Source organism: Drosophila teissieri, chromosome 2R, assembly GCF_016746235.2.
Source record: "Drosophila teissieri strain GT53w chromosome 2R, Prin_Dtei_1.1, whole genome shotgun sequence".
In the NCBI taxonomy this organism is placed as follows: domain Eukaryota; kingdom Metazoa; phylum Arthropoda; class Insecta; order Diptera; family Drosophilidae; genus Drosophila; species Drosophila teissieri.
In genome coordinates this window covers 22,838,251-22,865,995 of record NC_053030.1, presented here as the reverse complement: position 1 = coordinate 22,865,995, position 27,745 = coordinate 22,838,251, and the positions used below count along the sequence as shown (strand labels likewise).

General features: G+C 49.1%; 2 protein-coding genes and 1 non-coding gene across 3 annotated transcripts; 1 reads left to right on the top strand and 2 right to left on the bottom strand.

The window, feature by feature from the left end:
- Positions 1 to 36: 36 nt before the first annotated feature.
- On the bottom strand, positions 37 to 25,975 carry LOC122614041 (serum response factor homolog). The gene is made up of 4 exons (XM_043788501.1): positions 24,778 to 25,975; positions 20,917 to 21,165; positions 807 to 1,158; positions 37 to 740 (listed from the first exon to the last, which is right to left on the bottom strand). Exons 1-4 carry the CDS (start codon positions 25,369 to 25,371, stop codon positions 571 to 573), a joined length of 1,365 nt encoding a protein of 454 aa, XP_043644436.1. The 5' UTR covers positions 25,372 to 25,975; the 3' UTR covers positions 37 to 570.
- Positions 2,511 to 2,584, bottom strand: Trnan-guu. The gene has a single exon. It is a non-coding gene; the product is annotated as a tRNA-Asn (tRNA).
- On the top strand, positions 18,026 to 18,301 carry LOC122612438. The gene has a single exon (XM_043786058.1). It carries the CDS (start codon positions 18,026 to 18,028, stop codon positions 18,299 to 18,301), a length of 276 nt encoding a protein of 91 aa, XP_043641993.1.
- Positions 25,976 to 27,745: the final 1,770 nt, after the last annotated feature.

Sequence of the window (27,745 nt, the reverse complement as noted above, 5' to 3'; positions counted from 1 at the left end):
TTAAGCAGGTTGCACCTCGAATGAAACACACTGGCGTTTTGGTTTTATGCAAAAAAAGTTGGTTTATATGTATTTATGTATTGTATAATAAAACAATATAAACTAGTAACAAAGCAACATGATCTCTGCGATTTAGGAACATCCATATCATCCTCGTTTTCCATTTCTCATACAATCATCGATCATAATTCATCTCGATTTCAGCAGATGCCTGTACGTATGTTGTATGTTGTTGTATAACTTGCAAAACTTTTAAAACTTACGTATGTAGATATGCCGCTGGCATCTTGGGTACCAGCGCAGGGTGTTCTCTTCTTCACTTCACTTCTTCTTGTATAGGTATAAAAAATAGTATCGGTATAGTAGATATAGTATGACTTAGACGTAGCAGGCGATCGTCATCCCCGGCCGATGACGCGAAAACTTTGGATAGACTTTAAGAGAGTAGTGGGTATGACGTAGTGGTATGGAGTAATGGTAATCTCCTGCTGATGATTTTCCAGATGGTGTGTGGCAAGTGTGGATAAACGCAGTTCTCAGTGGTGGATAAGCAGTGGGCGTAGCTGGGGGCTAATCGAACTCCTGTTTGATGGTCAACGGCTTGTCGGCACTGGCACTCGCATCGTTCTTGACGGGCGTTCCTGATCCTGGGGCTCCCGATCCGGAGGCTGTTAGCTTGTTGCTCTTTATCAGGTTCGCTGCCGTGGAGCTGAGTGGTATGGTCACATACTGGTTGCCATCTGTAAGTGGGGTATGGGTGTCTGTTTAGTATTGGCGCTTCACTTAGGGATTTCAGTGCTACTCACCCTCTTCGGCGTGCACCTGCAAGTGGCCCGACTGGATGAGCTGCCTCAGCATCTTCTGCGGTATGTTGGCAATCGAGGCAGCTGAGTAGACGTACTTGCTGTCCGCCGAGGCTCCTCCTCCGGCGGCCGTGGACGTCGAGGGTCCGCTGTTGGTCTCAGTCTGATAGTTCAATGCTGGCATGGTTTTGGGGCCAGAGGACGCGGTAGCCGCCGAGCAGGAGGCAGCTGGAGGCGCTGATACCTCTGTTTTGCTGGCCGGCAACTTGGTTGCCACCTCAGCCGCCTCCAACGGCATCTCCACGTCCGACGAATCATCCGACTCGTTGCCCGACGAGGTAGGCGATCGGTCATCCTGGAAAGAAACAAGCCAAGACACCCGATTAGTGGAGTAGACAAACAGTCTGGCAGGCTGATCTCAAGCAGTTAAGCTGAGCATAGCTTAGGATGGCTGGGATCTGTGGTCTGTGGCCCGGTGCGCTGTTCTATATGCCGGCCAAGTGCAGGGAGCAAGGAGACGTCGAGATGACAAAAAAATCCAATATGTTTGGCCCAAATATGGCGCGAAATTGCGTATAAGTGCTGGCCAGGCTGTTCGCCGGCACGCATCTCAATGAGCTGGCGTTGCCTTAAATGTGCACACGCGTTAAAGAATTTAGAATATTGATTTCTGGCTCTCCGGCCAGCGGGGTGGGGTGATCGGTGCGGGGCCATCATCGTCGTTGTCGTCGCACCGCATCGCATCGCCTTGGATGGGATGGGATGGCAGCGAGCGCGTCATTTTAATTTTGATTAGTGCTCGAGCGCTGGGACGAACAAAAAATAAATCAAAATAATTGCAAACTGTAACAATGCGATCGCCATTTTGTGCGAGGGAGATCGCAGTCGCATTGCGCATACGCCGCGTGCCCCTGCCACATCATCAGACATCAGCGGACTTCCAATGAAATTGTAGCAGCAGAGACAGCAGAGGCAGCAGAGGCAGCAGCGGCAGCATTTCGCGAAAGGCAAAATCGCATTGTTGCCGCTGACTGCCGACTAAAATGGGCGTCGTCATCGTCGTCACCGTCACCGTCGCCGTCGTCCGCTGCCAACCAAGAGACTCGACTCCACTCGACTCGACTCGACTTGGGCAGTGGATCAGGCGACCGCCTTTTGAGTGACAGCACCAAGACATTTTAATTAGCAAAACCAGCGACGACAAACTGTCTCCAAGTTACCATGATACACTTGGCCACGTTGCTGGCGACACCAACCCACCATGTGCATGTTGCATGTGCAACTGTTGTTACGCTCGTGGTTTTCAGTCAGTTGCAGCAAGCAGCAAGCAGATGCGAAAAAAACCGGTGAGCAAACCAGAAGGCGGCTGAAAGTGGAGCTGCTCGCGTAAAGGTTACATTGTGCCCAGGCTTGCAGCTGAAGCACACACGTATAAGGCTTGAAGTAATCCTGGTAATGGCGCTGCTATCGCTCAATAAAAATCAAATTATACGCCTGTTCGTTCGTCGTTCTTTTCAGTTGCCCAATAAATTTTGTGTTCACGGAATTCATTCGCAGACCTCCCACAGCGTGTGCGATTTCCCTCTACTAATTGCACACTTTGAATTCGCCACACAAAAGCAATAAATAAAAGCTTTATGAACCCAAAAACATTAGGGAAGCTATTTATTAAATTAAAAGTAAAAAAGCAAAAAAATTTCTTTGATGCGCCCCCGGGTGGACTCGAACCACCAACCTTTCGGTTAACAGCCGAACGCGCTAACCAATTGCGCCACGGAGGCTGTTGAAACTCGACGGGAACAAAACCCCTCATCTGCTCACTGCGCAGCTATCTCATATGACATCATCTTGGGGGTGATTCCATTATCATCCGATTAAACTATTTAACAGGTTTTACTCCCATTGCCTATATCAGTATATACTGATTTAGGGATTGATGTCGCCAGAAAACCTTATAATATACCATCTTAATTGGTCGAAGGTAAATATAATTAGAAATTATTCTTTTGGCATTTGATATTTGCACATAGCAATCTGCAAAGACAACAATTTCGTATACCGGGCAAGCATGCAGCATGCCAAGAAATTTAATCTATAAATACATACTTATTAGACACATCTAATACGCTTATTCAGTGTACATGCTATTAGAAAGGGATTTGAGTGGTTATAATCTTGAGCTACTTTTGAGCTTATCTCTTAAATAGCGTATCTTTTGGTGAAGATGCTAGATGCATTTAACTTGCAGAATCGATGCATTGTGACAAGTTGGCTTGTCAGCAAATCCAACAGATTCATCGGTGGCTTCTTCTACTGCTGATTCTGATTGCGATTCTGATTCTGATTCTGATGCTACTGTTGGCAGCGGGCAACTGCAACTTGCCAAATTGATAGTCGTGTGTCGTGCGCAAATGCCGAGCGTGTCTCATTAAATGACAATTAGAGTTTGAGCCCGGCTAAAAGCGAGGCAAAAACACAATCGGAGCGAAAAACCCTGCCCCGACTCTCGACTCTCGAGTCTCAACTCTCCAACGACAATTGGCTGGATGGAATGCCAACTGGCCGGGCCAATGGCATGCAATTTATATAAAAATAATGCCTGGCATTGTCTGGCCGATCTGGCCTCGCCAGTGGTATCGAACTTCGAGGCTCGGAGAGCCTGCGACAAATGCAATTATATAGAAATTTGTCTTGCTGTGATATGTGCGGCATGTTGTTGTTGCTGCGGCTGCTGCATCTACTACATCTACTGCTGCGACTGCTGCGACTACTGCGCCTGCTGCTGTGTGGCCATCGGCAGCTCCAAAAATAGTCAGTTTGGGAAAGGCTAATAATAAATGTTGGCAATAGTCAGTCAGCGAGTCGTCAAAGCGCTGAATGAATGAATTTTCAAATTGGCTAACTGACATTCACAACCAAGGTGGCATTTTATGTGCCCCAAAAGTGAATGCGAGTCAATTCGGTGGCCGCTGCAGTTGCAGTTGCAGCTCAAGTTGCAGCTTCAAGTTGCAACCAAAGCTGCAGCAGCAGCAGCAGCCGCCGCGAGTGGTGTCGTGTGACCTACACCACCGCCAACTGACTGCGTGATTGACGGATGGCACATTTGCCAATTGATTAGTTGTTTTTACCAAAATGGTTGCTGCCACAACAAAAGGCGACAACTTTGTGGCAGTCAGCACCCGCCGCTCCAATCGCCCGGCAACTCGGAGACGGAGGCGAAGGCGAAGCCAGAAGGACCGTTGTTCTCAGTTCAGCTGGCCGAGATCGTTCAGCATTTGGCCAATAAACATTTGCATTTTGCATGTTGCTGCTACCGTTGATGCCGTGTACATCTACCGACACTGATAACTTTGAGCCCAAAACAAAGGAATAGCCAAATGTGCTCTCCTCCGAAGCCTCCAAAGCCTCCGAAGCCTCCAAAGCCTCCAAAGCGTCCGAAGCCAGCGGGCTCCATTGATGCTGGCGCTTTCAATGAAAACATAAAAATAAAAATGCAAATTAAGCCTGGCAAACGAAAGCACTTAAATCTAACGCACAATTGCCCAGGGAACAGGCCAAAGGATAACAGTGGCACAAAGGGGTTTGCATACGAGATGAAATGGTTTTGGGTTGCTCCGATTCTTGTGTTTATTGCCCAAACGGCACATCATTGAAATCAACAACACAATCGCAGTCTCTATAAAAAATGTATACTTGTTCATTGGATACTAAAGTAGCTGGAAAGTCGGGGGTTCTTTAAAGTATTTATAACCTTTACTTGGGACCTCTTGTGAATAATCTAAATGTGAATAGTGAATATTCAAAACATATGATAACCATTCATTGTGACATCTTTGCAGTTCAAGTAAGACATCTTTGTGAACCACTGTCCCTCGATTTCGTAGGAGGAATCACACAATCAGAACCTCAGGACAGCGGCAACATTTTGAGCAGGAAACGCTGGGGAAAATGTTATGGGATGGCTTGGCTGGCTAAGCAAAATGGGGCGGCTTGGCTGGGGCTGGTGGAAACAAAAGCCGAAAGCTGAGGCAAAAGTCAGTTGACACGGAGCGGCAACAAGCGAACAACCAACAACCAACTGGCAACAACCAACTGGCAACAGGCAACAACGCAGGGCAACAAAAGCGGCAGAAGCGACAACACTGCGTAGACATTTGCCAGCTAAACTGGGAGTCGGATTTGGCCATTTGGTCGGTCGTCTTCACAATTGTCGTCGCATCCGGGCCAGGCCACAATATGGAGTTTTAAAGCGTTTATATCCGCAAAGCGAGGCTTTCTGGCCGGCTTTCTGTTTTTGGGCAAATCACAGTTTTGTGCCTTTTCTCTGTTGCGGATTGCGGGTTGCTGGTTGCTGGTTGCGGTTACACGGATTCACGCGCAAAGAAAGCGGCCAGCAGGAAGTTGCAAGTCGCCTCCAATCGCCTCGTCGTGAGTCTGCCACAATCGAGTGGCGGGTTCAAATTCATTAGTTCATTTGGAGCCGAGAACGGGGAACGGGAAACGAGGTCTCCAGTCAGTTATGATGGGAATTAGCATCTATTTAAATGTCTGGACCGCATTAGGATGCCACGATTGGTTGGGAGTACGAGAAACGAGCTTATTGTTTTCGGTTACCAATTATTTGGCCAAATTGCGCGGGGTAACCTGCCACTAGTGCACTCAGCTAAATGATATGTAGAGCTAACATATGCTCTATTACAATGAACAGGAAATATGAGTTCAGAATAAATCACGCTTCTATATCACTCTAGGGCTATATGACTGTGAATTTCCCAATATCTAGTATCTAGTTTCTGTTGTGTCATATGCAAATCAGTCGCACTAGTTTCTCGCAGTGCAGCGACCCAAACGATTGTCCTCAGGCCTAATTATGCGTGCGCCGACAGGCGAACAAGAGGCAACAGGACAACAGGACAGCAGGCCGCAGATGAAACGCCACCGATTAGCCTGTGCCGCTCCCTCTACTCCCCCTGCTTCCCTCTGCTTTCCCTGCTCCACTTGGCCACTCCTCCTGGTCCGCATGCCCAGTGGCTGGAGGGGATCCCCTGGCCGCTTCTGCAATTTATGATGGGCACTAACAACCGCAAAACTAGCCAAACAAATGAAACGGAGTCGGACACAGAGCGGCGGCGAACAAACAGTTGAATGGAAATTGCAATTATACGAATACAAGATCTCAACTCGGCGTATGTTAAGTGCCTCCGATTGGAAGGCTGCAAGGGGACGGCTGCTGATGTGGGTGCCCAGCCAACTGGCAACTGGGTTCGATGTTTGGCTAGATTTAGCCATGCCAAGTCGCAGAAGGTCCCTAACTGAGCAAACAATCTGGAGCCCCTGACAGCGATTAAATGCTGGGCAACCCATTGAATGCGTGCCTTGGTGGCTCTGATAAAGTTCCGTGGCGGAGGGGACTTATAAATCAATTTTAAAGCGTTTGTTTTGTCATTTGAGAAACTCATTTTAATTGGATAGATGGTACAGCGTTGCCAAACACCATAATGACATTGGTCATTTTAAACTTTGAAGTCCAAGAAACAGTCTCAAATAGCTCTTGTTTCAGTGCCCGTATTGAAAACTAATTGAAAAGTAATTTCCCATTTGTAAACTCTAAGATTATGTTTAGAATGAGAACAGCTTTAACTGATATATGTCATATATATAAACCTAAACTGAATCCGTTAATTGAAACCCCTCAGTAAACGTTACCAAAATCGAGCACAGCCGAGCCGACTCCAAAACTAATTGACAAATCAGTTCCAGCGCCTTCATCATTAGTCAAAGACCAAGCCGAGAACTGTTTGGAAATCGTTAAATTGTGTCATTTTACAAAAATGAGCAAAAACAAAGCCAAGACCATCTATAGGACCGGAGCGTGCCCACGCCCACAAGCGGAATACAAAATATTCAATCGCTGATTTCATATTTGTTGCTCGAGAACTGGTTACACCCAACAGCGAAGTACCCGCTGCAGATATTCATTCGAGTATATACTCATATAGGAGTGAATAAATCGCAGTAAATACATGCAGAGATACGTCATTTTGTAGCAGGTTGGTGTAAATTGAATTTTCATGCCTGCTGCGGCCGGGGACCACTCATTTGTGTGCCCATCTACCCATCTGTCCATCTGTCCATGTGTCCATGTGTCCATCTGTCCCCACGCAGCCAATGTACATGGGCCCGGCCCAAGATGGAATTGGTGAGCGAGTCACAAGCGGGTCTATAAAATCTAATACAAGTCCCGCCCACATCTCGGCGCTACATGGAGGACTATATACAAGGTATAGGTGCCTAATAGGCGGCTTAAGAGAGGCTCGAAGAGAGCGGCCCGAAGGTGCAAGCGGATCGGCCGCATGTGGCCTCCCTCTCGCACCCATCCCTCCAGTGCGGATCGCAGTGCTACTCTTAAGCCCCTCCAAACGGGTTTCTCCTCGGGTTGCTCCGGCTCGGGACTCAAGAGCTCCGACCGCTGGGGTTACGTTTTCAGTCTGTGAGCAACTGCGTGACCTGCACGACGATCGAGGAGCGATCCTCGGCTTCTTTCTTCTGGCTACTGGCTTCTGGCATTCTGGAGTTCAGTGATTGAAAGACGTGAACAGTGTGATCAATCAGTGAGAACTGAAACTGGAAAGTGTGTGAAGAAAAGCGTACGGACACATCGGAAGATGGTGACTTGAATACTTGAGACCTGATCGGGGAGATCGCGGATGCTGGGAAGGAGATAGCTGGAAGATCTGGACAAGACCAGCTGGCACCTACTTATGGGTGAGTACGGCATACTAAGTAATGCAATTGTGGCTAGGAGTGACCATGTAGGATATATTGGGTATTAGATAGATTGGGCTAATAGCACTGTCTCGCACAATAAACATCATTAAGTGGAGCACTGATGGCGGCCGAGTTTCCGACTCAAACACTTTCGGTGTGCCAGTGCAGCCGTAATCCTTGACCCCTTCCTGCCAGGCCGTGATAAGTGGAGGCTGGTCGAGCAGCTGCGATGCACCGCAAGATAAGCCACGCGGCGAACTGCAAACAGTAGCCCAGCAGGCCGACAACTCAATCACGGGCCCACAATCACACACATTCACCCCTGCCGACTTTGCCCAGTTAGAGGCCCCTGGCATCGAGTACCGAGTATCGAGCTCCCAGTACCCACTACCCAGTACCCAGTGCCGGGTCTAAGCCTGGCCAGAAAGCTGGCCTTTGGCAGGGTGGTGGCGGGGGGGCTCTGTTTGCGGCTTGTGGGCCGCCACATCGGCGTCCACATTTCATAAATCAGCATGAGCAATGGAAATGGGCTCGGGTCGGCGGAGAGGCAGTGAGAACCGCCTGCTGCGAGTCCTGGCTATTTATTGTATTTTAACAACGTTATAAACGAGCGTTTAAGTGGCGAGTGTTGGGATTGCTGTTGCCCGCTTTGATTTGTGTTAGAATGCAAGTCCGAAGACAATAACCAAATATCCCCGGACACCGACAAAGCAGCCAGTTTCATAATCAGTCGGGACTTGCAGACTTGCAGGCAACCTGGCAACTTGGCAACTTGGCCATTGGCAAGAGACCATGGGCAACATGTGGCACGGCCAAAGCGCTGTTGTCGCTGTGGTTTGGGCCGGGTCAAATGTCAAGCACATTATTTTTGTATTTACGTACAATAAATATAAAGTGCATGATGCATTTTTGATAGATTTTCATGCCAATAAACAAGCTAAACGAACCGCTAGAATGGTGTTTAGGCCAACACCACGGGCCCACGGGCCCCACGGCTCCCCAGCAGCGGAGACCGAGCTCCTCCAACTGTTTTGTTACCCCATTGTGTGGGTACATAAATTTCAGACACAAAAAGACCAGGGAGCTGCGTTTCGGGCCCGGCTCTCGGTCTCGGTCCTGGTCTCATATAATTTTGTGTCTATGCAAATGTACGCGCTGCATTCGGTTTTGCATTGGCCCGACTTTGCCTGCCTTTGCTCTGATGCTGAAAAATCGACGACGATCGGACGGCCGATCGAGTCTGTCAGTTGAGTCAGGAGTCGGGAGTCGGGAGTTGGGAGTCGGTGGTCGGGAGTGGGGAGTCTGGAGCCGGAGGAGTGGGAGATCGGGATGGCCGGAGTGGACGGGAGGTCGGAGGAGCGAGACCAACCACGTTGACGTTCGCCAAACAATGCCTTGTTGACACTGATGGAAAATCTGCGTGTCACAAATATCAAAAATGCCATCGTTAGAAAGCAGGACGAGCAGAGGCTCGCATGACGGATCCCATGTGCTGCCATGTGATGCCATGTGATCCCGTACCGTCCGATCCAATCTGCGATCCGTCTCCGCGGGGCGGGGCGGAGTAAACTGTCAACTGTCCGTCGAGTTTAGTTATAGATCTTATGACCGATATGCTAATGCCAGCCAGATTGGCTCGAACCGAGATTGGCCAGGTAGCCACCAGATTTGGGGATCAGGAAATCGAAGTGAAGGCGTCGCAAGTTGCTCACAAAAAGGAATATAAATTGAAAAAGAATAAAAGCAATTATAGCAAATCCAAATGAAAGAAGATTCTGATCTTTAAACTGTATAATTATATATATTCTAGCAGACACATAAGGTAGTTCATAGTGTGAATAAATTACAAATAGTTTGTTATTTATTCGAAAGTCCTCCGCATTTCACCCGATCACATTTCCTGAGCAACTGATCAACTGCCAAGCCGAAGGAGCACTTCTACCCACCAGAGAACAAAACACCTTTGGCCTAATTGAATGCCAATTTATTACATTTAAAGAGACAATAACAAATTCAGCTCACAAGAAGCTCTTTAAACAAATATGCCAAATGCCATATAGAAAAAGCAAAATGCGCCCAGAGAGTTGGCAAAAAAGGCCAACTAAATTACTTAACAAGCCGTTGGCTTTCGACGGTGGACAGTGGACAGCAGCCACGTCTTTCGATGATTTACTTGTGCGTAATAATGCAACGCCCGCAATGTTCGTGGGGCTCCTCTGGAGAAGATGAGGTTGGAGCTGGATGTGGATGTGGCTGTGGAGCCCAGTCCAGCAGTCGTACTCCTCCGCCTCGCAAATCGAAGGATGCCTGCGACGGCCAGGTAAATGCATGTGAGAAGAAGTATAACTGGGAATGCGCCTCAATTTAAAATGCGAATTACATTATCTGATCAAATGCATTCTTCAGTGCGCTCCAGGAGGAGCACACACACTACGCGCGTACGATCCACTCCACTCCACCCCACTTCACTTCACTCCACGAGAGCATCCCCATCGATGCCGTGTGTGTGGAGGCCTCTGAGATCCAGAGCTAAAGAGCTCCACAGCTTCTGAGACTTCTGAGCATCTGAGACTGTGGAGGCTGCACAAATAAATAAATTTTAAAATACAAACAAGTAGCGCGCGCAAAAAGCGCCGAGTGGAAAATTCGTGACAGCAATTGTTGATGAGCAGCGTGTGAACAGCAGCAGCCCGTGTCCCCTATACCATCCCCATCCCCAACTCCAAGCCCCAACCCGATCCATCCCGTACCGTCGATAAGTCAAGATCACAGAACACGGGGAGCGCAAAAAGCAAGAACAATGTTGTCCGCCAAACGCGTAATATTGAGCGACTAATAGCTGGGGCTTGACTTGAAAGCGAACGATCGCTGAATCGCCGGATCGCCGGATCGGCGGATCTGAGACTGAAAGCTGCAAGCTGAAAACTAAAGACTACAAACTGAAAACTGGGCCCGTACACCTCCGCAGTCTAATTAACTCCTACGAGCAGCGGGCACGGTTTTAATTAAGGCGCACACACACTCCATCTTTTCGTATACTCGTATGTATAACAAGAATCAAATGTATATTAACGTCCAATAACAACAATAACAGCTAAACAATTATCCACATCGTGGGCAGCAGAGCTGAAAGTACGTCGCAACTAAGCGGCCAAATCAAACAAAAGAATTGCACAATTTCAACGAACTTGCGGATCGGATGAGAAGTTCTTTCTGTTGAAATACTTGGCAGTCATCAGCTCTCAAAAACTGTCGAATAAATCGGTTTGATCAAGTGATTGCATTTGGCATTTGCTTAGGACAGATAAGAAGCAGTCTGCAGAAGGACATGTAAGTCCTTTTTGCATGTTCTACGATTAGAATAGACGTTAGATTAGGTAGATACATTAGGTATCTAAAGTACATCTGAATAGCATAATAGAAATTGATTTACTTTTGAATAGAACACAGTTGTAATAATTACTTAGCATTGAAAAGAACGTTCCTCTTGAGAGTTTTTTGTGCTTAGGAATGCCATCATTTCATCCTCGTATGTGAAACGTAAGCAGTCTTTCAGGCCATGCGAAAACACACGTTTAATAAATACATTTTCGACGCATATCACATATAGTCCCCGAAATTCTTCAGCTCGCAAATGAAAATTGTGTGCCTTATCTCGAAGTTGGGCAATCTCCGCCCCAAAATTCCATCCCGGCGAGGGGCAGTGGAGATGCCGAAGTGCGCAAACTGTGCCAAGCTGGCCTCTGCCCACTCCCCCACTTCCACCTCCACCTCCACCTCCAGCTCCAGCTCCATTCCCTCCCCCGGTCACCACCGCCTCGCATAATTCCGCGGGACTTTCGGACAGCCGGACTCGGGACACATGGACAGATGGACAAATGGACAGATGGACCCATGGACTCGTGGACCGACTGACTGACTGTCTGCCCGACTGCAGAGACATCAATCTAGAAACGGCAGGCAGAAAGATAGCCGGGACAGAAGACAGAAGCCGGACGACAGACGATTGGCAACTCGTTGAGAGTTGACAATAATGACGATGGGACGTCGTCTTGGCTCGCATCTCTGCATCTCTTGCATCTCTGCATCCCTGCACCGCTGCCTCGGTGACTTGGTAACGCGGTGACTGGATGACTCGATGACGATGATAGAAAGTAAAAGAACAGAGGCAGCATCTTGAATTTAAACTGCAATTTTAATGAGACGTGGGAAAAAGTGGAAACGAGTGGACTGCGACTGCCTGGCTGCTCAACTGCTCAACTGCTCGACTGCTCATTTCGTAATTTGTAAAACTCGCACGTTGCCGGCATTAAGGACATGCAGATTTCTGCCTCCTCCCTGACGATCAGCATTTATGGCTATATTTTTAGTGGCACTGCACGAGCAGCCACAAATTAGCACTGACAGGCAGGCGGCAAGGAGCGCTCCCGAGACAAAGGACCACCGGCCGAAGACGCGGGCATTGTCCACTTGGTGGCACCAGCCACCAGCCACTGGGCACTAGTCAGCAGTCATTGGGCGCAAGGCAGTGGACGCCGTGGACGGTGGGCACCATGTGGCATGACCATGATCGGCGGCAACTGCAGCCAATTGGACGCCTAGCGTGAGCTTTCTAGGTGGCATCCTCGACCAGCGGACAGGCGATGCTTGTTAAATGTTTGCCGCCAAAGAGAACGGTTCGGAACAAACAAAATGTGTCGACTTTGCTTGCCACCAGTTGTTGCATGTTGCAAGTCGCTCGCTGGTGGCCAGCCAATCCCGCAACATTCGCCACTCGAAAAAAAAAAACATTCGTGAGCGTCATTTGAATGGTGTGATAATTTTTGCGCCTTCGTTTGGCAGCTGTGGCTGTGGCAGTGAATTAATTGCGTGCCACATTATAAATTTGGGCTCCCTTATTAAGGGTTGCCCCCACACCGACGGAGGGACACACTCGTGAATTCTCACACGCCGCAACAGCGGCAAAACATTCCAAAATGCTGTGGCATGTTGCAAACTTGTTGGGTGTTGTTGTCCCCGGACGTGTGGGCATGTCAAGGCGTTGTCGCGTAAGTGGCAGCCAAACCAAAACCACAACCACAACCATCATCGAAATCAAAAACAAAGCCGAGTCCGAGCTGCTTGCTGATGTCCAAAGATCTTACGCAAATATTGCGCATACGCCGTGTGGCACCCGCAGGTTTCCCCAAAATGCTTTCCCTGCAGCAGGAAGTTTGGCCAAATCCAGAGAAGTTTTCCTCCTCCTTTCACGGAAAAAAGGTGCTATCGACTCTATAAAAATTAAATTTAAATGTGAAGCTTAGGCCACCAAATATCCGATTTTCTGGGCTTAGCCCGCTGGAGTAAGCGTGTGGAATTACCATATGGAACCCCCGATTCAAAGCTCCCACAACAACATCAACAACATCAACAACAACAACAACGAACGTCGACAGATACGATAATTCTGCGTCTCTTTGTAAAAGCACACAATTTGCATATCAAACGCAGCAGAAAAGCAGCAGAGCTGCAAAACAACCAAAAAGCAGGCAAAACAGACGCCGCGCAGTCGCCTTTCATAACAGCGAGTAAGCGAAAACAAGCGCGACTTTATAGACATGTAACTAATGCACGGACAATGTTTTCTTCCACTTTTTTCCCCGCTGGGCAAAATGCAAAATTTGCGTATTCAGAACGATTCGAAATTAAGTAAATTACAATTCAGTACGTTGATTGTCGCCGGCGAAGTGGTTGTGCCTGCATTTGCCGTGCTATTTGCTATATCTGCGCGAAATTATTATGGCAATCGATTTGGGGACCACACACACTCGCTGACGAGGGAAAATCGGAAAAATGGGAAAATGGGAAATAATGGTGGAAATAGGAATGGAACGGCGGTCAAATTATTATTGATTACTCATACGCAGCGTGTAACGGGCTAATGAAAACGGGCTAACTGCGATGGGCTTTCTGCGAATAATCGATAGCGATGATGACGCGATCGCCAGTTGGCGATAGCAATAGCCAGCAATTATTTTCGTCATAAGTCAGCCAATGTGGCGACGACTGCTCCTTTCCGCTGCACTCGCACTGAACTCGCGACGCGGCTTTCGGCCGCCGACGCTACACTGCGCGAAAAGGGTGGGTCACACGTAGTAATATAATGAATCCTTCCCAATCGAATTCCTTTCTCACGCTCGAGTGCCTTGCCATTTACCTTGGGTATTGATGTTCTGGCGCATGGCCAAGCCGAATCATGGGAATTTCTCGCAGTGCACCGATGTGGTTGTGCTGGTTTTTTTCGCGCTCGCTCGCCTGTGTGAGTCTGCTCAGGCCGCGCCGCACATACGAGTATAATTGTTGCGCTTCGCACACAAGCTTCCAAATAAGGGACGGCACATGTGAGCTGAGGAAGCTATAACTATCGCTGCGGGCTACGCAAATCGCTGGCGTTTCCACTTTCGCGTAGATTTCGAGGGAAACCAACGCCTGCCGCCGGTTTGAAGTTCAGCCCGTTGATGCAACCGCCACAAAAGTGGTGCAGTTGTGCCAGGTGGTTGACAAGTCGCCGTCGCCGGTGGCTCAGCTGCCCCAAAAGCGATCGCCGATCGCCGATCAATGGCGATGGCGATGACGGTGGCGGTGGATGTGGATATGGATGTGGATGGAGTACGGCTGCTGGTGGCGACCAGGAGTCGCCTGTCGTGCAACATATGGCAGCGATGACAACGCATGTTAACAGCTTTTTAAAGTCGTTGCACAACGCTGGAAACGCTGGCAATGCTGGCAACACACGGCCAGAACAATGAGCCTTCGCCGCTGCCATTGCCACAATTCCCAGGCCGATAAGCCCGCCGAATCGATGTTTATGTGTGTGCGTACCCCGCGTGCCACAAAGGACGCCAAATTTGGCTGAAATCCGATATGAAATGTCCCAAAACTGCAGACAGGAAATCTCACGCGTGCCACCAGCAGTTGCAGCAGTGGCAGCGGCACATCAGCTCACTGGAGCGGATGGAGCTGGAGTATATTATCCAAAAATGCGGTCTGGCGTGCCTTTGAATTAAGGTATCGATTTAGCCTGCGGTCGTTTGGCCATCTCAGTCCGTCACTTCGGTTCAGTTCAGTTCGGTTGGGCCCAGTAATTTTCATTCATTGTTGGCTCGCGCTCATTGTCGGTGTGAAATTTAGCACAACAGCAACAGCAGCAGGAGCTGCAGCAGCAACAGCGCAACTGCAGCAGCAACATCAGCAGCAGAAGCAACTCGCAACAAGTGGCTGCGGTTGCAATGAATCCGCATAACAGACATACAACAAACGGACAGAGGGACGGACAGACGGAGGGACGGACGCTGCGAGTCTCTTAAAATGCGGCAAATATTTCTTGCCGCTGCACTCTGCCACTTTGTTGTTGCTGCTGCCGCTGCTGCTGCTGCTGTTGTTGTGGCAGTGGCACAAAAATACTTTTTAAATGCGCTGAAGCGTCAAGTGGCGAAGAGCCCAGCTTTCAGCGGATACGCACAGGATCAAGTGTTATAAATGTTAATTCGCAAATAATTGCAGCCGAGCTGCGAAGTGAGCCTCGCTGGATAACTTAATCGCTGCCAATCAGAGGGTTTGCCTTGAGTCTTTAATTGAAAATTTATGGCACTTTCATTAGCGCAGCAACATAGAGTGGCAACGTGGTACTTACTAGTGCTTAGTTCTGGGCCAGGCCAACAAGCCCAGGTCTAAGAGAATGTTATATGCGAATTACTATTCACATACATCTCGCCAGATTTCAACATTTTATTGTGGGCAGGAAATGAGCTGAGCCAGCCGAACATCGATTGTTGTTAACTTTTGTTAACTTTTGTGCGGACTGTGGGCAGAGGCGGCTGTTGCCCCGTTTCATGTGGGAAGTCCGCATGTGCTTCATTATATAATGAATCGGAATCGGAATTGGAATTGGAATTGAAAGTGGAATAGCATTCGGATTCGGGAGATGGAAGATGGGCACAGTCGCAATCGCCAGCTCAAAGTTTTGCCTACAGACTTTGGCTACTACACATGTTTTCTTCTTGTAAAGTACAGTTTTCCTGGAGTTCTGCTCGAACTTGCTTCAAATTTATAGATAGAAGATAGATATACATAGAAGGAAGCAAAGTTTCTAGTCAGCTTGAAAAGTTTCAAAAATATTTGTCAACACTTTATTGGCCAAGCTTGTTATTTGGCAGATCATTGAAAGCCATTAATTAAGCAAACAACTAGAAGCGGAGGTCTTAGCAATTTTCACAACTATTTCTAAACGACTTTACACCATTTCGGAGTAATAGATGCTATAAATATGGATGTATTTATATCTGGCGATAGGTGAAATAAAAGTTGGCAAGGGAGATTAGACATTGATTCAAATCAAAGCTTAACAACTACGAGTCTGCGTACCTTCCTAGTAACTTGTAGCTATTTCACCCAACATTTCCTGGCACAATTAGGCAAGCATCTCCGCTGAAAAATCCACACTATGTGGCTGTGTGGCTATGTGGCAACCAGACTGGCAAAGAAGAAATATTCCCAGCCATAAATTGGTCAGTGAAGCGGAGCTGCCTGTGCCTATATAAGTATCCATGGCGGGAGCGGTACGGCGGAAAGCCATAAGTTTCCTCCAAATCGCTGCCTCCGCCACGCTCCACTGAAGGGGCGTTGCATGGGCGTGGCTCGGCGGCGCTAGAAGAGCCACGGAGGAGGGAGGGGGTCGGGCGGGGAAGGTCGCAGAGATTTCGACGTGGATAGCCAAGAATTTTGATTAACTTGGAAAATCAGTGGAGTAAGTCGGTTCGGTTGGGGTTGGGGCTGCCTGAGATTCGGAGGGGAGGGGAGCCACCGAGGCAGATAGACTGTGAGGCACACAATGTACGCATTATTTGTTTGCATTGCGGCCCAATAATTGCTTAACTAAATGTGAGTCCTGCTGAAAGGCCAAAAGCGCCTCGTTAAGGTCTCAGTCTGGCTTTTAAATAATCACAATGAAAGCAACAGGGCCAAAAGCAAAAGCAAGACAGCCAACCAGCCAGCCAGCCAACTGGCCAACTGGCAAAAACGAAGAAACGACAAAACCAAAACAATACAAAGAAATACAAAACGAAACGAAACGAAACGAAAGAAAAGAAAAAACGCTCACAAATTGTCATTTCTTAACCTTTTCAGATTGCGAAGGCGGCGGCGCAGGAGCAGCAGCAGCAGGAGGAGCAGAGGCATCAGGAGCTGGAGGTTGTCGATGGCCAAGTGGCCAAGTACCAAGTACCAAGTACCCAGCATCCAAGTCGCCAGAAGTTGCCGACTCACAATGTGTGTGCGCAAAGCAAAGGCTTTAAGAAATGCCGAATTCCAGAAGCCGCAGTACAATCAGTTGAATTAAAAAACGAGCGCACAGACAGAGGACGACGTCTGGATGGGATTCGGATTGGGGATGTGCCTGTGGACGGAGATGGAGATGGAGATGAGTAGGGGGAGATGGAGTCCCCTCGGCCCGCAGGGAGGAGGCTTCCAGAGGATCGTCGGCGATATCATCGCGTGGTGAGCGCGGGCTAGGAAATTAAGAGGACATTGTGGCGGCATGCGGTTAGAACTCGCAGCGGCGGCTTAAACACAAAATCCGCGGAGGAGATTCCTTGCGTGGCTGCGTTGTTGGTGGCTTTTGGACAGCGGACAGCTGGACGCTGCCTGACAGAGGTCGCCCTCGTACGTAATCGACGAGCATTGCAAATGCTTGTGTCCTCCGCCGCCTGCGTCTTGTGCTGCGCACGTGGCCATGTTGCAGGCGCAGCAGCCGCAACAGCAGCCGCAACAGCAGCAGCAACTGCAACAGCAGCCGCAACAGCAGCAACTGCAGCCAGAGCCAAGCAGCAAATCATTGAAATGTCGTTAGAGGCTCGAGCGGCACGCAGCTTCGATAGTCAGCGAAACCGCAAAATGCTTTTAATTTCTCAAACTGATATGCACCCGTGCTCCCGCTTCCACTGCCGAGGAGGAGGTGGAGGAGGAGGAGGCCAGGGCCAGAGGTTTGGTCTTTGTTTCCTTCCTTGGCTTCTCTATACCTAATGATGAGGAATTGGGGGGCAAGGTTCACGGCACTAGATTCGAGCAGAAAGCATCACAACGAAGTATTTAGTAGCGCAGTAAGCGGCTAATTTCATTTGTATAATAAGCATACACACAAATAAAGTTGAAGTAATGTATCTTGAATAAAGTTTTGAAATAAACACGAGTCGTAGAAGCCAACAAACTCGCATTTCTTACTGCTCCGGCTTCGTGGGCGGCTGGGATGATGATGCGCAGGTGAGCGACCATAGAAGGCGATCCGTGTAGCCAAGACACCCGCGCAGACTGATGGATCGCACTCTCGATGGGAGTCAGATACACACACACAAACACACACAGATATCTATCAGATACACACAGCTACATAGGCACGTATCTAGCTAGTGAGCCAGCAAATGCTGGCAAACAGCGAGCGGCCCACTGCAAGTCGGCAATTAACCTTGGCTGGACAAAGAGTTGGCGGCGGCAGAACGACCTACAGCAGCAGCGGTACGAGTTATGGATTTTGTTTTATCAGTCAGCTGGCAGGCAGCTACCAACGGCAACACTGCAAGAATTCGGGGCCACTTGAACGAGATTGTGTCTTAAATGCTGAATGTATGAGGGACTTCTTGGCCATTCGTGCTGACCACGCTCCAAAGAGCCATTACATGTGGAAAGGGCTTAGTTGAACGATTTCCCAGTCCCATTCACTTTCGGTGGAAACGCCAGCCATTTCTTTGTGTGTAGAGCAACAACTGATGACCTGAGCCGGCGTTGGTGTCACACCCACAACATTTGGCTTTCATTCATCGGCCCATGCTGAATGGAAAAACTGAGCCGAGTCGAGTTGAGTTGAGCTGGGTTGGATCGGACTGGATTGGAAGAGGGGGAACTGAGGGGCGGGGGCTTGGATCGTGGCACACGTCATCGGGGCAGCCAAGAGGCCAGTGGGGCCTACGCCAAGCTTTTGGCATTGAAAAGTACGAGCCAGAAACGCGATTTGCATGCCAAGCGGGGAGGGGAGGAGAGCGAGTGACTGACTGACTTGGCCGGTGGTGCATGACGAGCCAGTGGTGGTGGCTCTGATCGATTTATGAACTCGTCGCCAGCATGGTTTGCTTGTCATGACGTCACAGAGCCCCCGCAGCCGAAACTCTTTTATTGGAAGCCACAAAGCGGAAGCTCTTTGCAACATCGAAGGAAAAGCGAAACGGACAGAAATTCAGTTACGAATTCATTCATGAAGAGCCGACGACCCACTCGCCAGTGGGATTGGATTATTACTACATAGATGCTAGCTGCTAGCTGCTAGCTGATAGATGCTAGATGAGATGTGGGCAGGCTGGCAACTGGGTAGGCTGGAGGTAGGTTCGGTCTTATCGCGGTGCTCTTAACCTTGCTCTTGAAACAGCTGGAAACATGTTGGGGTTCTGCGGTTTTGGGTTTTGTTCGTTTTATGTTTATTATTTCGTAATATTGCGCTAAATAATATATATATTTATGTTTCTGGTATGTAGATACTATTTTGTGGTGTCTTTAAACATATGTTGATGGCTTAGGCTTACTGGGTAAATTGCTTTAGGGTTATTCGATTTACGTCGCTTGCTTTGCTCCGCTTCGGCGCATTGCACGATCAATTAAATAATAAATTTAACTAGTATTTAAGAAATTACTCGGCTTTCTGTTTGACAGAAACGTGTGTTTCGTTTTTTAAATTACGTGTGGTTGAGTATTTTCACTAACGAAGTAAACATAAAGTTATAAATACAATTAAAACGGATACGAGAGAACTTGCTTTGAGCTGTTTTAATTTGGTATTTAGGTTTAAGTATAGGTACAATAAATATTAGTAGAAAGGCGAAAAGCAAACAGCTCAAATGTGAGTAGGAAGTGGCCATGTTGCACGCAGCAACTTGCAACTTAGTTCTTTTTGAGCGATTCAGAGCGATTCTTCATGCAACACTCCAGTTAGTAGGGTCAGTAAAAGCCAATCGGATCGATCAGATAAACATAACTATAGCGCGGTAATACAACTAACATTAGGCTAACGCATCTGGAAAGTACGCTTAACTCTACGGAGCACGCTCATCACACACACGCACACCCTTTCACACACACTCGCACTCACACGCACACGCACTCACACTCAGGAAGTCGGCCGCCGGCGCCTTCGACATTGCTTTAACATACATATACTCGTATTATTTGCTATCAACTTGTTTAAACTAAGTGTAAGTTTCGTAAACGCACAGTAGCTGTTTACTCTCTAGACTCTGTACAGCAAATCCTTGCGGAAAGTATCCTGCTTCTGCTAAGTTGTGTGTGGTATTGCACTTATGGCTTAACTTTAAGGACTAACTAAGCAGTCTCGGCTGTGTCTCGATGTGTTTCTAGTGGCCTTGTGGTCTAGTGGTCTAGTGGTCTCGTGGTTCGGTAGAATGGCACTGGGTTGGAAGCTGCAGCTGGGGGCACTGGGTCTATTGGGTCTATGGGGTCTATGGGGTGTACGATGTACTGGGAGGGGCTGTAGCTTGCTATGGCACAGTCGCCTTTAAGTAGAGTCTTGACTAGTATACAAAAAATGTAAATGTAAATGTAAATACACATTAATAAACACAAAACACTGCTATCTGCGGTAAACAAGAACAAAACGAGCGGCGAGATCGTATTGGCCATGGATCCGAAACACGAAATACGAAGTATCGAAGTTCGATCAAGCCATTTGCTGCACTTTGGATCTGCTAAACATATGAACTGTCTATGAGCTGTCTAACTAAACGGGCTTGGTTTTAGTGCGGGAAAACCGGGAAAACTATGCAGAATTTCAAAAGGGAGTCATTTTGGAGTGATCCTAATCGAACTTCGTAAGCCAGCAGTTACTTTACAAACGTTCATTTCACTTTTGAAAAGTAAGAGCCAGAATACAAAGCCCAGTGGACCATAGCATCCTAGAAGCCTATCTTAGAGGAACTGATGAAGAAAGCTGTAGCCTGGAGGGGATCAGCACCCCCTCCGCTCTCACCGCACAAAACCAAGTCCCGGATATTGCCTAGGAATCCTAGCCAGAAGCCTAGCGCTGCGCATGCGTGTGGGACATGTGCGAGTGCGTCGAATGCGGCGGCGGCACGTGCGGCACGTGGGCGTGGTGCCCGTGTCCGCCGTACTGGGCGTGGGAAAGCGGCGAGGCCTGGCCGCCGCTGTAGCCCGACTGCATCAGGCTCTGCTCGAGGCTGTAGTGCGAGGGCGGCGCCGGCGGGTGACCCAGATGAGCGTGCCCGTGGTGACCGTATATCAATTGTCTTACTTTCGAGTCCTCGTCGGCGATGTTGTAGCTGAGCTCCGTCTCCTCGAACCCGGTGGCCGACATCCGCTGGTCGCCGCCGCCCACGCTGGGCGGATCCGGCGAGTTGAGGCAGGTCTGGATGAGCTGCTTGCCCGCCTCCGAGGTGATCATCGGCTGCAGCTTGCGCGTGGCAAATGTGTACACGTGGCCCGTCTCGCTGGCCACCAGCAGCATCACCTGCGTCCCGGTCAGCGTGGACAGCTCGTAGGCCTGAAAGTGGAGGGAGAGCAGAGGATCGTGGTAAGTACTCGATGCTATCTGTATCGCGTATCGCGTATCTGCGGACTGGAGAAGCGTGTGTGCCTGTTCCCCGAGCGGCACATAAATTTCCCCACCAACTATGCGATTATGTTGCAGCGATAAGGCGCGTTAAGCGGGATCCCGAATGTGCCGGACTTTAAATTACCAGAGATGGCGGCGTGAGTTGGCCACTTAAACTAGAGGTTGGTTCCGTACTTTACCATTATGCAAACACAAATCTCCCTTCTGACCAAAAGAAAGGCCAATTTATTACTATAACTTAATGTTGCACTACTTAACTACCTAGTTACCCATATTACTGCCTGGCGTCACATAAGCAATCGTGTGCGTTTTGTAAACATCTTTAATCTTCAATAAAACCAGACCGATCACAGCCAACCCATTTCGACTACTCTGCCAGAGAAATCGCCAAGTCAGGCCCTTCTTTCCCTACTTTTTCCACCAGCACGCCCACGCAAAAGACCCGAAAGTCACGCAAGCATCGCGATGGAGCGACGGAGCTCCATGCTGGATGTGGATAGGCCCCCGGGCCACGGACCGTGTTGCTGCACATTAGACGGTAGCCTAAGCTGCCTATCAACAGCTCGTAATTACTATAAAAGCGATAAAGTCGAGTCGGTCTGGCTGGATACAGTTTCGGCTGCTTTTCTGCCACTTTTCCGCCACTTTTGCTGCCGTGAGTGTGAGTCGAAAAACACAGCGCATAAATAACTGGCCGACCGAGAAGCAAACGCTGCGAGAACATTTATTAATATTAATGAAATTGTTGTACACATTGTTGCCTGGATTGCGATGCGAATTGGGTATTGGTAGTGGATACGGCGGATCGCATTGCATCGCATCGCCTCGGATAGGATCGCACTGGATTGGATTGGATTGGATTGGGCTACCCCAACCCCGAACCCTGGCAGACATCGATTGGCTGCCAATTTTATGTGTAACATGTGTAAATGCAAACAATTGACACGGTCCGAAAGCGGAATCTGAATCGGATTCCGATTATTCTCGTTTTGATTCCGATTCGAAATCGGATTCCGATTCTGATGCTGCTTCTGGTTCTGAGTAGGTGTCGATTGTGTGGCTAGGAAGGCTACTTGGGCACCGCGCGCAGGCCAACAATTCATGTCAATTTGAATTTCGAACAAAGACAAAAGGACACGACTCGGATTCGGATTCGGGCGAGGATTGGGGTACGAGCGCGTTGACAGGACAAGAAGGCAGCCCCAGAGACCGCGACCGCTTCGTCCAGATGGAGAGTCATTTGTTAGAAGCCGATTGTTGCCCGATGTGGCTGAGGCCACAGCCTGTTGCATGTGGCCAAAAGGCGAGCCGACGTGGAGCCTCTTGGCCCGGCTTTCTGCGGCTTATCTGGGCACAATCTGCCGACGAGGCAGCGGGCTAAGCTTCCGTGCTGCAAGCTGGCCCCGAAACAAACAATTCCCAAGCCCAGGCCCAATCCCCAGTCCCCAATCCCAATCCCAGGCCTCGTGATTTCAATTTAACACCTTTTGGCGGCATTTTGCGCCCGGCTGCCCTTTTAGCCATGGCCAATTGTTGGGAACTTGTCGATGGCTTGTTCGATGGCTGTGCATTATGCAGAAGCCAGAAGCCAGAAGTCACAAGCGAAAGCTGCGAGTCCATCGATGATGCGGCCCACGCAATTAGGCTGGCCAACAAATGAGATCACTTCTGGACATTAGCTCACTTTTCACTCTCGTCGCCTTTTTTGGCCTTCTGACCACCGCCACCCACGCCCAATCCAAGCCCCGACTCTCGGCCAGATCGAAATGACCAAAATTGGCCAGTGGAAAGCATGCCAGCAGGTTGGCGCGACAACTCTCTGGGCCAAGTTCATTGGCCGCAATTTGTTGGTCGCCTGGCTGGTAGGGATTGGGATTGGGATGGGAATGGCCGATTGCAGATCGCCTCACATCGCCGCTGCGCTACCGCTTGTTGCAGCTACCGCTGGTAGCGCCAAGCCAAAATCCCATTGTCTGCCTGTCAACTGTCCGCCGGCTGGACATCGATGAGGGACCGCATCAAAGTCACCAAAACGATATTTTTTTTGGAACGTACATTATGGAAGCGGCCTTTTGTCCCGGGCGTGCGCCTGTCATAAGCTCGGCCCCCGAGAACCCGAGAACCCATGTCCCAGGGGTCAAATGTTTTGGATACCCTCACCGATAACCAAGCACCAATCCGGCACCAAATGAGATTGGCTACTGATCGCTTTCATAAGAGAATCCAGTCTGGGATGCATTAACTCAAGGACATTTTGAACTACGGAATCATACTTAATTACTTTGTGGCTTTGCCAGAATCTAAATGGATGTATTTTAGTCTTGATTTTAAGTGCCATTCTAGAGTATATCAAGCTTAGCATTTTCTCAAATATCCCCTTTGAAATTTACGAGCTGCAACGTCTCAGTTTCTGGCCTGCTTGGGTCAAATATTTCATAAGATTTTGTGTCTTGGGCAAAGATCGTGCTGAGATCGTGATTTAGCGCCGCGATGTTGATGCTTTTTGTCTGATTTTGATCGGGGCTTGGTTTTGGCCAAGTGCTGCTGCAAGTGGCCAGGGAAGTCTATTTGAGAAATGTGAAAAATTTCATATGCGGCCCCCAGATCGATGGAAAGCGGCAGGAGCTAATGCAGTGGCATTATGTAAGTTTGCGTGTGAAAATTGGTCATTTGAAAATGCCAAGGCAACGGGGCAACGTGGCCGGCCAGTTGCAACGAGACTTGTTGGCCGGAATCCACAAGGAGCACGCATCAATTGTGCACTGTCGGGGGAGGAGTGCTCCGTGGGCAGGAGAGCCTCCTTTGAATGCAATTGCGGCGGCAAATTAACATTTTATGAAGCCGAAAACAAAGGCAACGCGGAATCGTGGGCTACCGCGCTTACACAACGCCGCCAAAGCGGCCCAACAGTTGGCCAAGCAGTTGGCCAAACAGACGCGTTCTGGCCAAAAGCAGAGGATCGGAGGAGGCTACTGTTCTGGAGATGAGCATGGTAACTTCGCGGGCACAGTGGTTGGGGTTCTGGAGTCTCTGAACAATATAGAACTTAGGGAGTTCCCAATCAAATCATTTAGGATTCCAACCTACAGCTAGCCTATAAGCAATTTCCAATTAGAACTTGTAATGGTCCAATGAGCAACTTGGAACTTGTGGATTGTCTTTGCTCGCTCCAGAGTTCTAATCAGTGGCTACTTGCAGTGATATTCCGAGATAGTGCTCCTCCTGTGCCAGCTATCCCGACCACTGTGCCGATGGCCAATTGGCAATAAATCCCCGCTCTTCACGGAGGCAGAACAATGCCAGAGCTGTGGGGGAACTTCTGGATTCCGTCGCAGCCGAATCCCCGAAGCATTTATTAATTGCACATGCGCTGGAAACGTGGCCCAATGTCAACATCCCAATTGCAGCGCCAATCGTGGCTGGGATTGGGATTGGTATGGGGATGGGCACCGGGATCGGTTTCGATTTTGGGGTTGGAATGGGTATATCGATGGGAATGGGGATGGGGATGGCTAGGGGTGCGTTCTCCAGCGATCTTACCTTCTTCATGATGCCCGTTTTGCGCTTGGAGAAGGTCGTGTAGCGACGCAGCTTGTTGTCGATGTATTCCATTTTGATTTTGACACGTCCCTTTGTCTTTTTGCCGTTGGCGGGCGGAGACTTCTTGTTGGGCAGCGGGTTGTAGTTGTCTACGCTGTCGTCGACGGCACCGCTGGCCACGCTGTCCAGTCCTTGGAGGGTGAGGCCGCCGGAGGAGCGGTGGTGATCCTCGTAGCAGTCGCTGCCGGAGCGCTTGAGGCCGCGTTGCTGCTGGGGATGCTGCTGCTGTTGCTGCTGCTGCTGGTGTTGCTGCTGCTGTTGTTGCTGCTGCTGCTGCTGTTGCTGCTGCTGCTGGGAGGCGTGCTGTGGGCTGTGGAGCGTTTGGCATTGGGGGGCAGGGGGAGCTCCTGCCGCGGGATTGGGGCGCTGCATCGGCGGAACCCCGCCCATGTTCTGGAGCAGGCCGCCGGAGGGCGGACGGCCCGCCCCCAGGGCCGGGTTGCCGTACATGTCCGCCGGATCCGCCAGGCTCAGCCCGATGCTACTCATCGAGTAGTTGAGATTGTACCGCGAGTCACCTCGCGTCGGATCCATTCTGAGGTAAAAGTTCTCCACCGTGGAGCCGTAGAGATCCAAGGCACCGCGCGCGTCTATTATTGCGTTTGGGTTTCGGGTGCTGGGAATCTGAATATCTAGAATCCGGCCGCGGCACACTTTTCAGATCAGATCGCTTTATATTCCAAAAATAAAACCACACAGAAAACACTCAACGCGCGCGTTTCGCTGGCGTTTTGGGCCTTTTCGGCTGCGGCGGACGCGTTTCTGGGGCGGTTTTCGTGCCCGGCTGCCTGGGGGCCAAGTTCTCAGTCGAGGGAAACGCTATAACTTATTAACAACCCGGGTTTTTTGGCCAAGAACGCGAATTTAAGTTTCTTAAGTGCACGCACACACTCACGCGCGCACACACACACAGGAAAACTGACAGCTGACAGTCCTGCAGTGTTGGAATGCGGCGGAAGTCCAGGGATGCAGCGCTCGAGTGTTGCGCAGTGTGCTCGCTTGTCGGGGAATTTGAATTTTGGGCGAAGAGTGGAGTTGCTGTTTGGTTTGTGCTTGTGTTTTGAGTTCTGGATCGATTGTACGGCTGGTTTCCAATGGCTTTAAGTTTCTTTGTGGCTTTTCATTTAAATCTGTTTAATTGTTTGCTTGCAGTTCTTTTATTTTATTTTATTTAAGAATGGTTTTGAATGTTTTTATTAAATTGTTGCGATTTTAAAACTTGGGTTGTATTATTGAATTTTTACTATAAATGTTATGTTTGTCGAACTGCTGTTAATTAGGTTTTGGATGGTTTACCAAATCCTTTCTCGCGTTTTTGTAATTTTTGTGGTGTATTAGGATGTTTGTTATTTTCTAAACGTTTTCGAAAGTTTATCATTGAAGACGTTCCCTTCTCATCTGGTTGATTATTCTTCTTTATTCCTTTGCTTCCTGCTGTCCTTTTTATGGCCTCTATGAGTTGCTGTCAGATCTTGAAGTCTTCCTCTGGTTGTCTCCTTGTCGCGAAGTGATTGCTTTAATATCCGTTTTTTTGGAAAATTTGTTAAGTTGTCTCGTAAAAAAAACGTTTAACTTTGTTTCGACTTCGTGGATTTGGTGCAGTTATGGGAAATATTTGTGTTTTTGTTTGTTCCGTATGCGTTGCAGTTGGTTTGCTTATATGTCGCTAGGCACTTGTTTGGACTGTTTACTTTATTTGTGGCGATTTTATTGTGGTTCATTCCAAATACGAATTCGAAACGATTCGACGGTCTAAACTTGCGCTTGCGATCGATAGCTGGCGTTCGTTGTTCTTCAGATGGCGTGCAAATACCTAATAAACTTCAGCGTATTTCCACCAACGATGTTCGCTCGATATTCCAAACTTGGGGAACCGGTTTCCTCTTTTCGAAAGAGCACTGTGCTCTCTTCGCTCCCATCCAAAGAGTGCGGAGTATATAAAAATAAGGCCCCCCCGTTCATCGCTCCATCGTTTTCGTGCTGCCGTCGTTCATTTTGCTGGCTTTATGGCTTAATTAATTAGATGGCCACGCCCCCATATGCATACCCATTCGCTGCGCATGCGCATAGATCGTGGGTTTGGGATTCAGACGACTGGGTGGCTTGATGACTTGTTTGCTTGTTGGCTTGCTGGCTCCTCCCCTTGGAAACTCGTGGCTGAGCTCGGTGATTACGTGGCTGGCCTTTTGGGCGGACTGCGTGCTTATCAGCGCCGTTAATTTAGTTAATTTGTGATTTTCTGATTTTCTGATTTTGTAATTTCTTCTTCGACATTGTGTCTCTGGCTCTGCCCCTGCTTTGCTCAGCATCTCGAGTCCCCAGCCGAAGCAACAAAAAGCGATACACTCGAACTATGCCTGGAATTTCTTGGGCCCGCCAATATGGTCAGAATGCTCTAGAGGATTTGCGTGGTGGGCCCACTTGTACACAGGAGCACGAGTATTTCGCCATGTCCTTAAATAGAGGTTCGCGGAATGGAGCAAGGGGCAAGGGGCAAGGGGCGGTGTGGCGCGGTGGCGGAGTGGGCATGGCCACGTGCAGCGACTAGCAGATAGCAGCAGATATAACATATAGTAGTAGTATACAGTAGTAGCGCAGATAAATCGATACACTCACTGCGCCCCGATCCGCGATCGAAGATGATGCATTCCCCAGCTGCAAATGGTCATCGTTGCCTTTTCCAGCCATCGGTGTCGTTGTCGCCAGCTTGTCTCTTCCGCGAATAAGCCAGGTCTTCGGCTCCCGTCCACCAGTCCACTGGTCCACCAGTCCACCAGTCCAGGTCCCGTGGCCAGCTCCACGAGGCCCACTCCGACTCCGATCCAGGAGCAGGACCACAGCCAGCGGCTGCTCCGCTCCTCTCGCATTTAATTAGATGGAATATAGGAACTCGATGGTTTGTCTACCT

Coding starts and splice junctions, on each gene's coding strand:
- LOC122614041 (XM_043788501.1), bottom strand. CDS start 25,371: ATGGATCCGACGCGAGGTGACTCGCGGTACAATCTCAACTACTCGATG. Junction 21,166..24,777: donor AAACGGGCATCATGAAGAAG/GTAAGATCGCTG, acceptor CTCCACTTTCAG/GCCTACGAGCTGTCCACGCT. Junction 1,159..20,916: donor TCGCCGACGAGGACTCGAAA/GTAAGACAATTG, acceptor GTTTCTTTCCAG/GATGACCGATCGCCTACCTC.
- LOC122612438 (XM_043786058.1), top strand. CDS start 18,026: ATGCTGGCAAACAGCGAGCGGCCCACTGCAAGTCGGCAATTAACCTTG.